General features: G+C 49.4%; 1 protein-coding gene across 9 annotated transcripts in view; it reads right to left on the reverse strand.

Moving 5' to 3' along the window:
* Positions 1–11148, reverse strand: part of LOC141122014 (C4b-binding protein alpha chain-like) — a 341346-nt gene extending 330198 nt beyond the window's left edge. For 4 of the 9 annotated variants that reach the window (XM_073611852.1, XM_073611858.1, XM_073611845.1 and 1 more), the window contains exons 1-2: positions 10510–10588; positions 9591–9745 (exon numbers count right to left, since the gene is read on the reverse strand). In XM_073611852.1, coding sequence (XP_073467953.1) covers positions 9591–9678 — 88 coding nt within the window. In that variant the 5' untranslated portion in view covers positions 9679–9745; positions 10510–10588. The other 5 variants (XM_073611817.1, XM_073611832.1, XM_073611842.1 and 2 more) reach the window with 5 other exon arrangements.
* Between the last annotated feature and the right edge of the window lie 3655 nt (positions 11149–14803).

Raw genomic sequence — 14803 nt, forward strand, 5'->3', positions numbered from 1 at the left:
TAAAACCTCGTTTCTTCGGACACGAGGCCCGGGTACCATTCAATTCGGCCATGAAAAGACACTTTGAATGGATCCGGTTCGCCTGGCTTGCCCCAGTATAGGATATAGGATATTCCCTTTGGAGCTCAGCACAGGACATCCTTACACGTCCATCACCTAAGACACTGGCGTAAAAACTGAGGTATCCCTGCAAGGGGGAGGGATTATATAGGGGGTTGAACTTCCTGATAGGGTGTGCCAGTGTCCAATCACCAGTGATACCTATATAACCCATCAGTAATTACTGTGGCTCTGTGTCCCGTGATGTTCGAGAAAGAAAACATTTTTGAAAAAAAATTAAAAAGAAAAAAAAAAAATTTTTTAAATGGCCCTTTAAAAAAAAAAAAAAAAAAATTGAAAAAAGTCCTTAAATGCACTGTGTTAGGGGCGCCAGGCACAGTGCACTATGGAAAGCGCCACGTCTATGCAATCACAAGATTGCAGACGAAGCGCTTCATTTGCGGGGTTTTAACCCGCCTTGTGGCGAAAAGCAAAACGCCGATCGGCATCCGCCCAGCACCCATAGTGTATTACTATGGCTCTGTGCTTTGAGTGACAGACTAGTTAGTAGTCTGTCACTTCCGGTTTTCCCTGTGTCAGAGCAGTGCGCCCGAGCGGAGGAGCGGACTAGTGATGGGAAGTCCGGATCTTTTAATTGAATCGGTTCATTTCGAACTACTCACTGAAATGAACCGATTCAATGAATCGATTCTTCGGTTCACTTGCTGAGTCTGCTGACAAGCAAGTGAACCAAATCTCTGACTCGACCTTAAATGATTAGAATCAAAAGAATGATTCTTCACAGAAGGTTGGCAGGTCCTGGGGAGGTTTACTTGTATTTAGTTTGCTGCTCAGAGCACAAGCACAATACTATTGTGTCAGACCGTCAGAGCAGCCAGCGTCATCAATTTTGGTGTCGCACAAAAAGCTGTGTAGATGAAAAGCGGGTTTTTGTGCGTGTGAACCTCATTTTGATGGGCCAACTTCACAGTTAATATTGCTAGCCATCAGATTTTTCCGTAATCTTTACAGTGCATGCACAGGAAAAATGATCGGATTTTACTACCACGGGCGGGCAAAGTACCCACGGTAGTAAAATCCAATCGTTAGGCTCCTTTCACACTTGTGCCATTTGAAAGTCGTGCAATTTTTGCCACGATTTTTACCGTGACTTTGATGCGACTTGAAGAATTACCTATGTAATCTTGAGGTCTCTGCCTCAAGTCGCATCAAAATAGGACCAAAGTAATGCAGTGACTACTTTGAAGTCGCTGTGAGTTGAAGACGCACAGATATGAACGGTACTCATTGGAAATCATGGGGTACCACTTGTCATGCGACTTTGTAGTCCCAAGTTGCAGGACAAGTCACACAAGTGTGAAAGGGGCCTCATTACACACTGTAAAGACTACGGACAAATCTGATGCCTAGCAATCTTAACTGTGAAGTTGGCCCATCAGAATGCAGTTCACATGCACAAAAACCCGCTTTTCGTTTACACAGCTGTTTGTGCATCACGTAAGTGGCAATATTGGCTACTCCTATAGATTGCTTGATCTGACAGAACACCTGCTACCCAGGTTACTGAGCACAACACTATACTTATGTGATCATATAACAGACCCAAGATGCAATAAAGAGAACCTGTCACTTCAACAAACTATCACATAGAGGCTTGTTATCTTGACTTTGTCCTCTCTGTCTTTAAAGCAGTCTGTAGTGTAGTGCTGCTACCTGATCATTGATTTAGTGTATTGTTCTACTGGTGGCGACTCATGGTTCTTTCAGTGTACTATGTTCTAACAACTCTTATGATTCTTTAACTCGGTGTACTGTGTACTCCTGACTCTTATTTTAAGTTTGTATCCAGTTCCTGAGTGTCACTGTGCCTTGAGCACGCTGATTGGTTGCAGGGAGGGGCCAAGCTCTCTCACTCTAGGATCATATTACCAGGCCTGCTCTGCTCTGCTCTGCTATGTATTGAGTGCATTGTGAACTGTTTCAAACGGATCAGTTCACTCAGATGAATCGATTCATCCAGTTCACTGAAAAGAATCGATTCAAAAGAACGATTCGTTCATGAACTGGACATCACTAGAGCGGACTCCTCCACTGCCTTCAACTTCAAAGAGGCAAAGCCGAATGTTTCCACTGCTAAACCGAGACACAGCAACACCAGTGGAAATAATAGAAGCACTGACGATCGCACAAGGCTGGTCTCCTTATTTCTACACTCTACAGGATGGATGGATGGATGGATGGATGGATGGGGAAGCTTCACATGGGCTGTGTGTTTCACAAGTGCCGATCGTCAGTGCTTCTATTATCTCCACTGGTGTTGCTGTGTCTCGGTTTGGCAGTGTCAGTGGAGGCTCTTGTTAAACACACAGCCCATGTTGTGAATCATCCCCACCCATCCATCCTGTAGAAATTAAGAGACCAGCCTTGTGTGACTGAATGCATGGAGATAAGAACGAGATAAGACATCCTTCCCAGCCAGCATATGGAAGGAAGGAGGCAGAGGAGGTGTCAGGACTAAGGATGAGCTCCGGCGTGTTCGCATGCTGTACGTGCCGATCCCGCCAGGAAGTCGGCACGGCGCAGCGCTAATCACAGGCAGTGAGACATTTCCCGAGCTCTGCAGCCACACATCGGGAAATGTCTCACTGCCTGTGATTAGCGCTGCGCCGTGCCGACTTCCTGGCGGGATCGGCACGTACAGCATGCGAACACGCCGGAGCTCATCCTTAGTCAGGACAGTGTCACTAGCCGTGGACTGCAGCCTGCAAGACAGAGCCTCATTAATATGTAAGTCCTCATCACTGATCTATGTGTGTGTGTCCATCCCACCAGTGTATATCTCTCTCTCTCCCACCCCCCCAGTGTATATCTCTCTCTCTCCCACCCCCCCAGTGTATATCTCTCTCTCTCCCACCTCCCCAGTGTATATCTCTCTCTCTCCCACCCCCGGTGTATATCTCTCTCTCCCACCCCCGGTGTATATCTCTCTCTCTCCCACCCCCAGTGTATATCTCTCTCTCCCACCCCCCCAGTGTATATCTCTCTCTCCCACCCCCCCCAGTGTATATCTCTCTCTCTCCCACCCCCCCAGTGTATATCTCTCTCTCTCCCACCCCCCCAGTGTATATCTCTCTCTCCCACCCCCGGTGTATATCTCTCTCTCCCACCCCCGGTGTATATCTCTCTCTCTCCCACCCCCAGTGTATATCTCTCTCTCCCACCCCCCCAGTGTATATCTCTCTCTCCCACCCCCCCAGTGTATATCTCTCTCTCTCCCACCTCCCCAGTGTATATCTCTCTCTCTCCCACCCCCCCAGTGTATATCTCTCTCTCCCACCCCCGGTGTATATCTCTCTCTCTCCCACCCCCAGTGTATATCTCTCTCTCCCACCCCCCCAGTGTATATCTCTCTCTCCCACCCCCCCCAGTGTATATCTCTCTCTCTCCCACCCCCCCAGTGTATATCTCTCTCTCTCCCACCCCCCCAGTGTATATCTCTCTCTCCCACCCCCGGTGTATATCTCTCTCTCCCACCCCCGGTGTATATCTCTCTCTCTCCCACCCCCAGTGTATATCTCTCTCTCCCACCCCCCCAGTGTATATCTCTCTCTCCCACCCCCCCAGTGTATATCTCTCTCTCTCCCACCCCCCCAGTGTATATCTCTCTCTCTCCCACCCCCCCAGTGTATATCTCTCTCTCTCCCACCCCCCCAGTGTATATCTCTCTCTCTCCCACCCCCCCAGTGTATATCTCTCTCTCCCACCCCCCCAGTGTATATCTCTCTCTCTCCCACCCCCGGTGTATATCTCTCTCTCTCCCACCCCCAGTGTATATCTCTCTCTCCCACCCCCCCAGTGTATATCTCTCTCTCCCACCCCCCCAGTGTATATCTCTCTCTCTCCCACCCCCCCAGTGTATATCTCTCTCTCTCCCACCCCCCCAGTGTATATCTCTCTCTCTCCCACCCCCCCAGTGTATATCTCTCTCTCTCTCCCACCCCCCCAGTGTATATCTCTCTCTCTCCCACCCCCCCCAGTGTATATCTCTCTCTCTCCCACCCCCCCAGTGTATATCTCTCTCTCTCCCACCCCCCCAGTGTATATCTCTCTCTCTCCCACCCCCGGTGTATATCTCTCTCTCTCCCACCCCCAGTGTATATCTCTCTCTCCCACCCCCCCAGTGTATATCTCTCTCTCCCACCCCCCAGTGTATATCTCTCTCTCTCCCACTCCCCCAGTGTATATCTCTCTCTCTCCCACCCCCCCAGTGTATATCTCTCTCTCTCCCACCCCCCCAGTGTATATCTCTCTCTCTCCCACCCCCCCAGTGTATATCTCTCTCTCTCCCACCCCCCCCAGTGTATATCTCTCTCTCTCCCACCCCCCCAGTGTATATCTCTCTCTCTCCCACCCCCCCAGTGTATATCTCTCTCTCTCCCACCCCCCCAGTGTATATCTCTCTCTCTCCCACCCCCCCAGTGTATATCTCTCTCTCTCCCACCCCCCCCAGTGTATATCTCTCTCTCTCCCACCCCCCCCAGTGTATATCTCTCTCTCTCCCACCCCCCCCAGTGTATCTCTCTCTCTCCCACCCCCCCAGTGTATATCTCTCTCTCTCCCACCTCCCCAGTGTATATCTCTCTCTCTCCCACCCCCCCCAGTGTATCTCTCTCTCTCCCACCCCCCCAGTGTATATCTCTCTCTCTCCCACCTCCCCAGTGTATATCTCTCTCTCTCCCACCCCCCCCAGTGTATATCTCTCTCTCTCCCACCCCCCCAGTGTATATCTCTCTCTCTCCCACCCCCCCAGTGTATATCTCTCTCTCTCCCACCCCCCCAGTGTATATCTCTCTCTCTCTCCCACCCCCCCAGTGTATATCTCTCTCTCTCCCACCCCCCCCAGTGTATATCTCTCTCTCTCCCACCCCCCCAGTGTATATCTCTCTCTCTCCCACCCCCCCAGTGTATATCTCTCTCTCTCCCACCCCCCCAGTGTATCTCTCTCTCTCCCACCCACCAGTGTATATCTCTCTCTCTCCCACCCCCGGTGTATATCTCTCTCTCCCACCCCCGGTGTATATCTCTCTCTCTCCCACCCCCAGTGTATATCTCTCTCTCCCACCCCCCCAGTGTATATCTCTCTCTCCCACCCCCCCAGTGTATATCTCTCTCTCCCACCCCCCCCAGTGTATATCTCTCTCTCCCACCCCCAGTGTATATCTCTCTCTCCCACCCCCAGTGTATATCTCTCTCTCCCACCCCCAGTGTATATCTCTCTCTCCCACCCCCAGTGTATATCTCTCTCTCCCACCCCCAGTGTATATCTCTCTCTCCCACCCCCAGTGTATATCTCTCTCTCCCACCCACCAGTGTATATCTCTCTCTCCCACCCCCCCAGTGTATATATCTCTCTCTCCCACCCCCCAGTGTGTATCTCTCTCTCTCCCCCCCCCCACTGTATATCTCTCTCTCTCCCACCCCCAGTGTATATCTCTCTCTCCCACCCCCCCCAGTGTATATCTCTCTCTCCCACCCCCCCCAGTGTATATCTCTCTCTCCCACCCCCAGTGTATATCTCTCTCTCCCACCCCCCAGTGTGTATCTCTCTCTCTCCCACCCCCCAGTGTATCTCTCTCTCTCTCTCTCCCACCCACCAGTGTATATCTCTCTCTCCCACCCCCCCAGTGTGTATCTCTCTCTCTCCCACCCCCCAGTGTATATCTCTCTCTCTCTCTCCCACCCACCAGTGTATATCTCTCTCTCCCACCCCCCCAGTGTGTATCTCTCTCTCTCCCACCCCCCAGTGTGTATCTCTCTCTCTCCCACCCACCAGTGTATCTCTCTCTCTCTCTCCCACCCACCAGTGTATATCTCTCTCTCCCACCCCCAGTGTATATCTCTCTCTCTCCCAACCCCCCAGTGTATATCTCTCTCTCTCCCACCCCCCAGTGTATATCTCTCTCTCTCCCACCCACCAGTGTATATCTCTCTCTCCCACCCACCAGTGTATATCTCTCTCTCCCACCCCCCCAGTGTATATCTCTCTCTCTCCCACCCCCCCCAGTGTATATCTCTCTCTCCCACCCCCCCAGTGTATATCTCTCTCTCCCCCACCCCCCCAGTGTATATCTCTCTCTCCCACCCCCCCGGTGTATATCTCTCTCTCCCACCCCCCCGGTGTATATCTCTCTCTCTCCCACCCCCGGTGTATATCTCTCTCTCTCCCACCCCCGGTGTATATCTCTCTCTCTCCCACCCCGGTGTATATCTCTCTTTCTCCCACCCCCCCAGTGTATATCTCTCTCTCTCCCACCCCCCCGGTGTATATCTCTCTCTCTCCCACCCCCCCGGTGTATATCTCTCTCTCCCACCCCCCCAGTGTATATCTCTCTCTCCCACCCACCAGTGTATCTCTCTCTCTCCCACCCACCAGTGTATCTCTCTCTCTCCCACCCACCAGTGTATCTCTCTCTCTCCCACCCACCAGTGTATCTCTCTCTCTCCCACCCGTGTATATCTCTCTCTCCCACCCCCCAGTGTATATCTCTCTCTCTCCCACCCACCAGTGTATATCTCTCTCTCCCATCCCCAGTGTATATCTCTCTCTCTCTCCCACCCCACCAGTGTATATCTCTCTCTCCCACCCACCAGTGTATATCTCTCTCTCCCACCCACCAGTGTATATCTCTCTCTCCCACCCACCAGTGTATATCTCTCTCTCCCACCCACCAGTGTATATCTCTCTCTCTCTCCCACCCACCAGTGTATATCTCTCTCTCCCACCCACCAGTGTATATCTCTCTCTCCCACCCACCAGTGTATACCTCTCTCTCTCCCACCCCCCCCAGTGTATATCTCTCTCTCCCACCCACCAGTGTATATCTCTCTCTCCCACTCCCCCAGTGTATATCTCTCTCTCCCACCCCCCAGTGTATATCTCTCTCTCTCCCACCCCCCAGTTTATATCTCTCTCTCCCACCCCCCAGTGTATAGCTCTCTCTCCCACCCCCCAGTGTATATCTCTCTCTCCCACCCCCCAGTGTATATCTCTCTCTCCCACCCCCAGTGTATATCTCTCTCTCCCACCCCTCCAGTGTATATCTCTCTCTCCCACCCACCAGTGTATATCTCTCTCTCCCACCCACCAGTGTATATCTCTCTCTCCCACCCCCCCAGTGTATATCTCTCTCTCCCACCCACCAGTGTATATCTCTCTCTCCCACCCACCAGTGTATATCTCTCTCCCCCACCCCCCCCAGTGTATATCTCTCTCCCCCACCCCCCCAGTGTATATCTCTCTCCCCCACCCCCCCAGTGTATATCTCTCTCCCCCACCCACCAGTGTATCTCTCTCTCTCTCTCCCACCCACCAGTGTATCTCTCTCTCTCTCTCCCACCCCCAGTGTATATCTCTCTCTCCCACCCCCAGTGTATATCTCTCTCTCCCACCCCCAGTGTATATCTCTCTCTCCCACCCCCAGTGTATCTCTCTCTCTCCCACCCACCAGTGTATCTCTCTCTCTTCCACCCACCAGTGTATCTCTCTCTCTCCCACCCACCAGTGTATCTCTCTCTCACCCACCAGTGTATATCTCTCTCCCCCTCCCCCCAGTGTATATCTCTCTCTCCCCCTCCCCCCTGTCTATCTCTCCCACCCACCCAGTGTCTATCCATCCATCCATCCCACCCAGTGTCAATCTATCCCTCCATCCCACCCAATGTCTATCTATGTGTCCATTTATCTGTCTATTTATCTATCTATTGCGGGCGAGAGACCGGCGCGGGGGGGGGGGTGTGGCTGGGGTTGGTTAGGGCTTTGCGCCCCCCCAAAAAAATTGAGCACCAGCCGCCACTGTGTGAGCGGCTATAGCCGCCGGCTGTATCACGGGATCGCGCCCGCAAGAACTAACCACCATGCGAGGGAGCTCGCATTAAGGTGGTTAGTTCTTGCGGAGAGGAGCTGAAACAGCTGCCGAGGGACCCCAGAAGAGCAGGTTCGGGGCCACTCTGTGCAGAACGAGCTGCACAGTGAAGGTAAGTATAACATGTTTGTTATTTTTTTTTTTTTTTTAAATTACGTTTACAACCCCTTTAAGTCCCACACTGGGATGGAGTGTGGTACTTAGACAATGGACATACAGACATATAAAAAACTAGCTAAATAAATATATATATATATATATATATATATATATACACATTTTTTTCCAAAAAAAGGATGCCTGCACGTATGCAATTCTTTCAATTTATGATTTCATTGATTGCCTGCAGTAATTGTGTATACAACAGTCACACATGAACATGTAGAGGTCAGTAGCTAGCAAAACCCGGAAGTACTGACCACAATAAAGCAGGCTTCTGCTTGATAGATAAATAATATCTCAGGTAAGCAAGGTGAACTAATCAACTATTGCAGGAATGAATTAAATTTCTGAAGTAATGCTTGAATACATTTTTGAACATTTTTACCAGACTCTAGTATTGCCCTTTGCTGTCTTAGTAGCCGCTTCATCTCTTGGGGGTTCTCTCATCTGAGGTTTCCCCCATCTTTTCTCTTCTTTTGGTCCAGTTTGGCTGCAACACCCTACCTGGGTGAATGGCATTGGGTCTGTGTTAAGTACCATATATGGTGGAGGTGCCATCAGTGGACCTGTCATCATCTTTCTGTCTTGAGCTTACACAAAACACCTACACTAGCACCTACCTACCTAAAGTAGAGGGTGCTACAGGTATTTTTTTTTAATGTATTTAGCAAAAAATAAAAACCCCAGCAGTGATTAAATACCACCAAAAGAAAGCTCCATTTTTATGTGAAAAAAAAGTTAAAACACTTCATTTGGGTACAGTGTGGCATGACTGCACAATTCGCATTCAAAGTGTGACAGCGCTGAAAGGTGAAAATTGGCCTGGGCAGGAATGGGATAAAAGTGCCCGGTATTGAAGTGGTTAAAAATCCACAGTGTTCCAGTATTCTCCATTTTGGTTTTGGTGTTCCCATTTTGATTAGGGTGTGGTGTCCGTTGAATGCTGACTCCCGTTATATATCATCACTTCTCCACATTGCTAATCCTAACAGTGTCTTCTCCCCCCCCATGGTCCAATGGTGTAAGGTCCCAAGACAAATGCAAGGTCCATTGCTCTGCGTTGGACTGGGGGGATGCCGAGGGACAGTCCACCACTGGGGAGCAGAGGATCAGGTAAGTAAAAGTGCTTTTACTCTCAGCTAGACTAAACAAGTAGTCAACCCTTAAAATTTGGCATTTTACCGCACAGACTGGTGTGAACCAGTCCTAAAGGTTTTTTCATAGCGGTATGACATTAACAATGTGAACAGCTCCAACCTCTAACAATAAATTTATTTTGACACATCAATGTGTGATGGAGGTATGAAGGCTCCTTCCCTGGTGAGCCCAGGATATTTCCCTGCCGATTTTCACCATAATATTCCATAATCATCGATGACTGAAAATAATATATAAAGAATCACCTTCAGCCTGTGATAATATTAAATGTCACCTTCTTTGTCTTACCTTCCTCTTCCGGAGAGTTGGCATCAACTGGCATCAGTTGGCAGAGGAGACAGATGGTGATCACCAGATAAGACCATAGTGTAGACATGGCAGGCGGACCCCCAGCTGCAGTCAATGTGCTCAGTCTTATCACTGCCTGTTCTGTACATCACACACTGACAGAGGAAAGGAAAGAAAAAAGATCTGCTCTAACTTCTTACACCCAGAAACTCATAAAGTAGGGGTCATAAAACAAGATAGATAGATAGCATCATCAAAACAATGTATGTGAAGGTAAACAAGCTCCAGGAGGCAGTGGAGGGCAGAAAAGCCTGGCGCGCTATGGTCCATGAAGAGTCGGACATGAATCGGACATGACTAAACGACTGAACAACAAATGTAAATTAGATAAACTTTGTAAATTACACAATCTTTTCTTCTATCAAATCTGCCTCTAGATTGTTTTCTTTTTTAAATATGGCCACCATTGTCTTCTCTCGTCCCCAGCACTTCCCCTAAACAAGGATTGCCAACCATCAATTTTTTTCATGAAGAGTTTATAAAAAACACAGATTTCTCCCGTCCATCAAGGTCTGTGGAGAGGAGAACCTGTCTGTGAATATACGATGGCTGGCAGCAACTGTCACTTCAGGATAAACGTCTGAAGCGCTCTCTCACAGTGCCCACCAGCAACATTCGCCCCTGAGTGACTAGATGGATAGGATAAGCAGAGGCTGGATTGGATCCACCACTTGCCTTATTCCTGCTGTTACTGCCAAGCCTCAAGCTCCACCCCCACCCCCACCCTATCCCTATTGTTACCGCCAAGCCTTAAGATGCACCTCCACCATATTCCTGCTGTCACTGCCCATCCCCAAGCCCCACCCCCACCCTACCCCGCTTTTACCACCAAGTCTCAAGCTTCACCTCCACCACTCACCCTATCCCTGCTGTTACCACCAAGCCTCAAGCTCTAACCCCACCCTATCTCTGCTGTTACTGCCCATCCCCAAGCTCCACCCTTCAACTCCCACCCTATCCCTGCTGTTACCACCAAGCCTCAAGCCTAACCCCACCCTATCCCTGCTGTTACCACCAAGCCTCAAGCCTAACCCCACCCTATCCCTGCTGTTACCACCAAGCCTCAAGCTCCACCCCACACCCTAACCATGCTGTTCCTGCCCACCCCCTGGTGTGCCGTGCCTGGTTACACTGCCTACAAAAGGGTTCCTGGTGTGGGTGGCAGATTTGAACAGAGAGGGCGAGACAGAGATCCTGTGTGTATACTGGAGATGCCGGAGCCTCGAGGAGACCAGACATAATAGGTGAGTGAGCGTTCTGTACAGTGAACGACTCCCTCTCTACCCCCCCATCCACACTCCTCTCCACCCTTCACCAAGTTATTACCAACCTGAACTTCTGGAAGGAAAATTGAAGCAAACAGGATATGTTATAGATGATCAGAGATGGGACACGAGCTATCCTCCCCCGCATAGTTGCTTTCAATCAATGACAGTCTGCCTTTACTATACCCAGTTTTATATTTGCAGATCAGCTGTGTACTCCCCCCCCACCCCCACCCCTGTCCCTCTCTGTGCTTCTATGGAAAAAAAAAAAAAGAATAGGAAGCCCTGTGTGCTGGACCCCTTCCAAATCTCGGAGGAATCAACTTCTACTGCAATCCTTAGCAGATTTCCATTGAAGAAGCTTCCACCCCGGAAAGTGACCTCTGTCCATCCCTCTACACTGAGACTGGAATCAAGAACAAAAAAGGGGGAGGGGAGCACTCTACAAATATAATCCTAATTAAAGGTACCACATCCTAAACATTAGACTTATGAAACTCCATAACCATACAGAACAAGATACAGGACTTTAGAGGTACAAATCACAAACTAATTATATAAAAAGTTCAGTTTTGTTCTTCCATTTAAAGATTCACAATAAAATATGTATTACAGGCTGTTCATTGTACATCCATATCCAAAGTACAATATTTCACCCCAAAGACATCTAAATACATCATTATAAATGTACAAATGTTTTTTAATCCATATTTCCAAAACAAGTGCATATGAGGATATCACTCTTCAATACATTTCTGCATTGATCCAAGAAACGCATTATTATAATATATATATATATATAGTTTGTGATTTTGTATCTGTACAGTATAGTCTGTAGCTTTTTTTGTATAGTTAAAGTGTAAGTTCACCTTTACAGAAAAATTTGTAAGGTGAACTTGCACAGGACCCTCTACTCACCCCCCCCCCCCCCAAGTCCTGCTGACCCAGAGCTCGGCGATCTCCTGTTCTGAGCCCCGCTATAGCCGCGTCACGCATCCAGGGCTTAGAAATTCCCTCGGCTTTCACTCTTCTTTTTCCCCACTGATGGGACAGGCTACGCGGTCAGCCACGACCAATTAGAATGCTCCTAAATGTACCCCCATGGCGGGGCTCAAAACGGGAGATTGCCGCGCTCCAGGTCAGCGGAGCTGGGGGGGGTGAGGTGGGGGTCATGTGTAAATTCACCTTACAGATTTTTCTGTGAGGTGAACTTACCCTTTAAGGAATTTCATAAGTCTGTGCTGAAACTGGCTGGATGAAAGGAGTTCATACTCTGGTCCCCCCATCTCTCTCTTTATCTCTCTCTCTCCCCCCATTTCTCTCTCCCACTCTCTCCACCCCCCATCTGTCTCTTCCTCCTTTCTCTCTCCCTCTCTCTCACTCTCGCTCTCTCTTCCCTTTCCCCCCCCCCTCTCTCCCTCTCTCTATCTCCCTCCTTCCCTCTCTCTCTCCCTCTCTTCCTCCCCCCTCTCTCTCCATCTCGCTCTCTATCTCCTCTCTCTCCCCCCCCCTCTCTCTCTCTCTCTCTTCCCTTTCTCTCTCCCCCTTTCTCTCTCCCTCCTCTCTCTCCCTCTCTCTTCCATTCCCCCCTCTCCCCACACTCTCTCTCCCTCCCTCTCCCCTCTATCTCCCCTCCTCTCTCTCTCTCTCTCTCCCTCTTTTCCTCCCCTCTCTCTCTCTCCCCTTCCCCCCTCTCTCCCACTCTCTCTCTCTCCCCCTCCTCTCCCCCCCTCCCCTTTCTCTCCCTCCTCTCTCTATCTCCCTCTCTCTTTCCTTTCTCTCCCTCTCTTCCTCCCTCCCCCCCCCCTCTCTCTCTCTCTCTCCCTCTCTCTCTCTCTCCTCTCTCTCTCTCTCCTTTCTCTCCCCCCCCTCTCTCTCTCTCTCTCTCTCCCTCTCTCCCTCTCTCTCCTTTCTCTCCCCCCCTCTCTCTCTCTCCCCCTCTCTCTCTCCCCCTCTCTCTCCCTCTCTCTCTCTCTCTCTCTCTCTCTCCTTTCTCTCTCTCTCTCTCTCCCCTCTCTCTCCCTCCTTGTTTCTCCCCTCTATCTCCCCCTCTGTCTCCCACTCTCTCTCGCTCCCCTTCTCTCTCTCTCTTTCTATCCCTCCCTGATCTCCTCTCTCTCCCACCTCTCTTTCCCTCCTATCTCTCCCCCTCTGTCTTCCTCCTACTTCTCTCTCACAGTCTCTCTTCTCATCTCTCTATCTCCTCTCCATCTCTCTCCTCTCTCCCCCTCCCTCTGTCTCTCTTTTCCTCCTCTCTCCCAGGGCACATCATAAGCAAATCTGGGCATTCCTATTCCTATTACCATTGGATAAATAAATCAGGTGACACAGCCAAAATGAACTAAAATGCCCTTCTTCTTAACACCAATCGGGGGTCTGCGTCTTTTAGGATGGCCTGGGAGGCATTCAGATTGCATGATGGAAAGCTTTTGGCTTCCAATATCACCAGATACAAAACCTCCTCAAAGCAGAAGATCATTTAAAGTCCTCAGAACAGATCTTTCAAACCGATCCATCTGTTGCCAATGCTTTCTGTAGTCAGAATGCAGACTAGATTAGTTAACCAGCTCCATTTCGAAAAAGCCAAACATAAGATCTTCTTTAGCAAACAGCAGATTTTTGAACATGGTGAACAAGCTGGCAAATTACTTGCCTATATGGCTCATCTGGATCTTAAGCCCCCCGTAGTGATCACATTGCAGACTGTCTCCGGCGACCATACTGCTGACCCCGACCTGGTAGCCATGGAATTCAAGACCTTTGTTTCGGACCTTTACTCCTCCACCTCCCATCACTCCCATGCAGAATTGTCTGAATTCCTGTAAAATATTTCTTTCTCTTCACTAACCCTTCACAAATCAATTAGAGGCCCCTATTACTATTGACAACATTGAGGAAGCCATGGCCAACCTCTCCCCATCCAAGGCATCTGGTTCGGATGGAATACCCTTGGAATTTTATACACAGTTCAGGGAGATTCTTGCTCCAAGAATTGTTTAACCATATATTTGACTCTGCCACTCTTCCCGCTACCATGGTTCCTAATAGTCTTGATTCCTAAGCCTGGAAAGGACCCTCTCTTACCAGAATCATACTGCCCCATTTCTCTCCTACAATTAGATGTGAAAACACTAACGAAAATTCTAGCACTATGGGGGTTATTTACGAAAGGAAAATCCACTTTGCACTACAAGTGCACTGCAAGTGCACTTGGAAGTGCAGTCGCTGTAAACCTGAGGGGGACATGCAAGAAAAATAAAAAACAGCATTTTAGCTTGCACATGACTGGATGATAAAATCAGCAGAGCTTCCCCTCATTTCAGATCTACCCCTCAGATTTACAGCGACTGCACTTCCAAGTGCACTTGCAGGGCACTTGTAGTGCAAAGTGGATTTGACTTTCGTAAATAACCCCCAATGCCTTAATAAAGTTATACTCATCTTAGTACATCCGGACCAGGTCGGTTTTATGCCAAACAAAAACACAGCCTTCAACTTAAGGCGGCTTTTCATGAACATACAATCTAATCAAGATAATGTCCGTTCCCGGGTCGTGGTCAGGCACTTGATTCGGTGGAGTGCGAGTACTTGTGGGAATGCCTTTGTAGGTTTGGGTTTGGCCCAAATTTTATTAAATGGCTTCAACTTCTTTACCAAGCCCCCATGGCTCGGATCCAAGTAAATGGCAGAGTGTCTGACTCTTTCCCTCTTTGCATAGGTACAAGCTAAGGCTGCCCGATCTCCCCCCTACTCTATGCACTAGCTGTAGAGCCCTAAGCTATGAGACAAAATCCGAATATCAGAGGCCTTCAAGCTCGTTCTGTAATCAAAACTATCAGCTTATATGCTGATGACATGCTTTGGTATCTGAAGGGTGCGGAGTCATCA

The sequence above is a fragment of the Aquarana catesbeiana genome, linkage group LG01, assembly GCF_042186555.1.
Source record: "Aquarana catesbeiana isolate 2022-GZ linkage group LG01, ASM4218655v1, whole genome shotgun sequence".
NCBI lineage: Eukaryota > Metazoa > Chordata > Amphibia > Anura > Ranidae > Aquarana > Aquarana catesbeiana.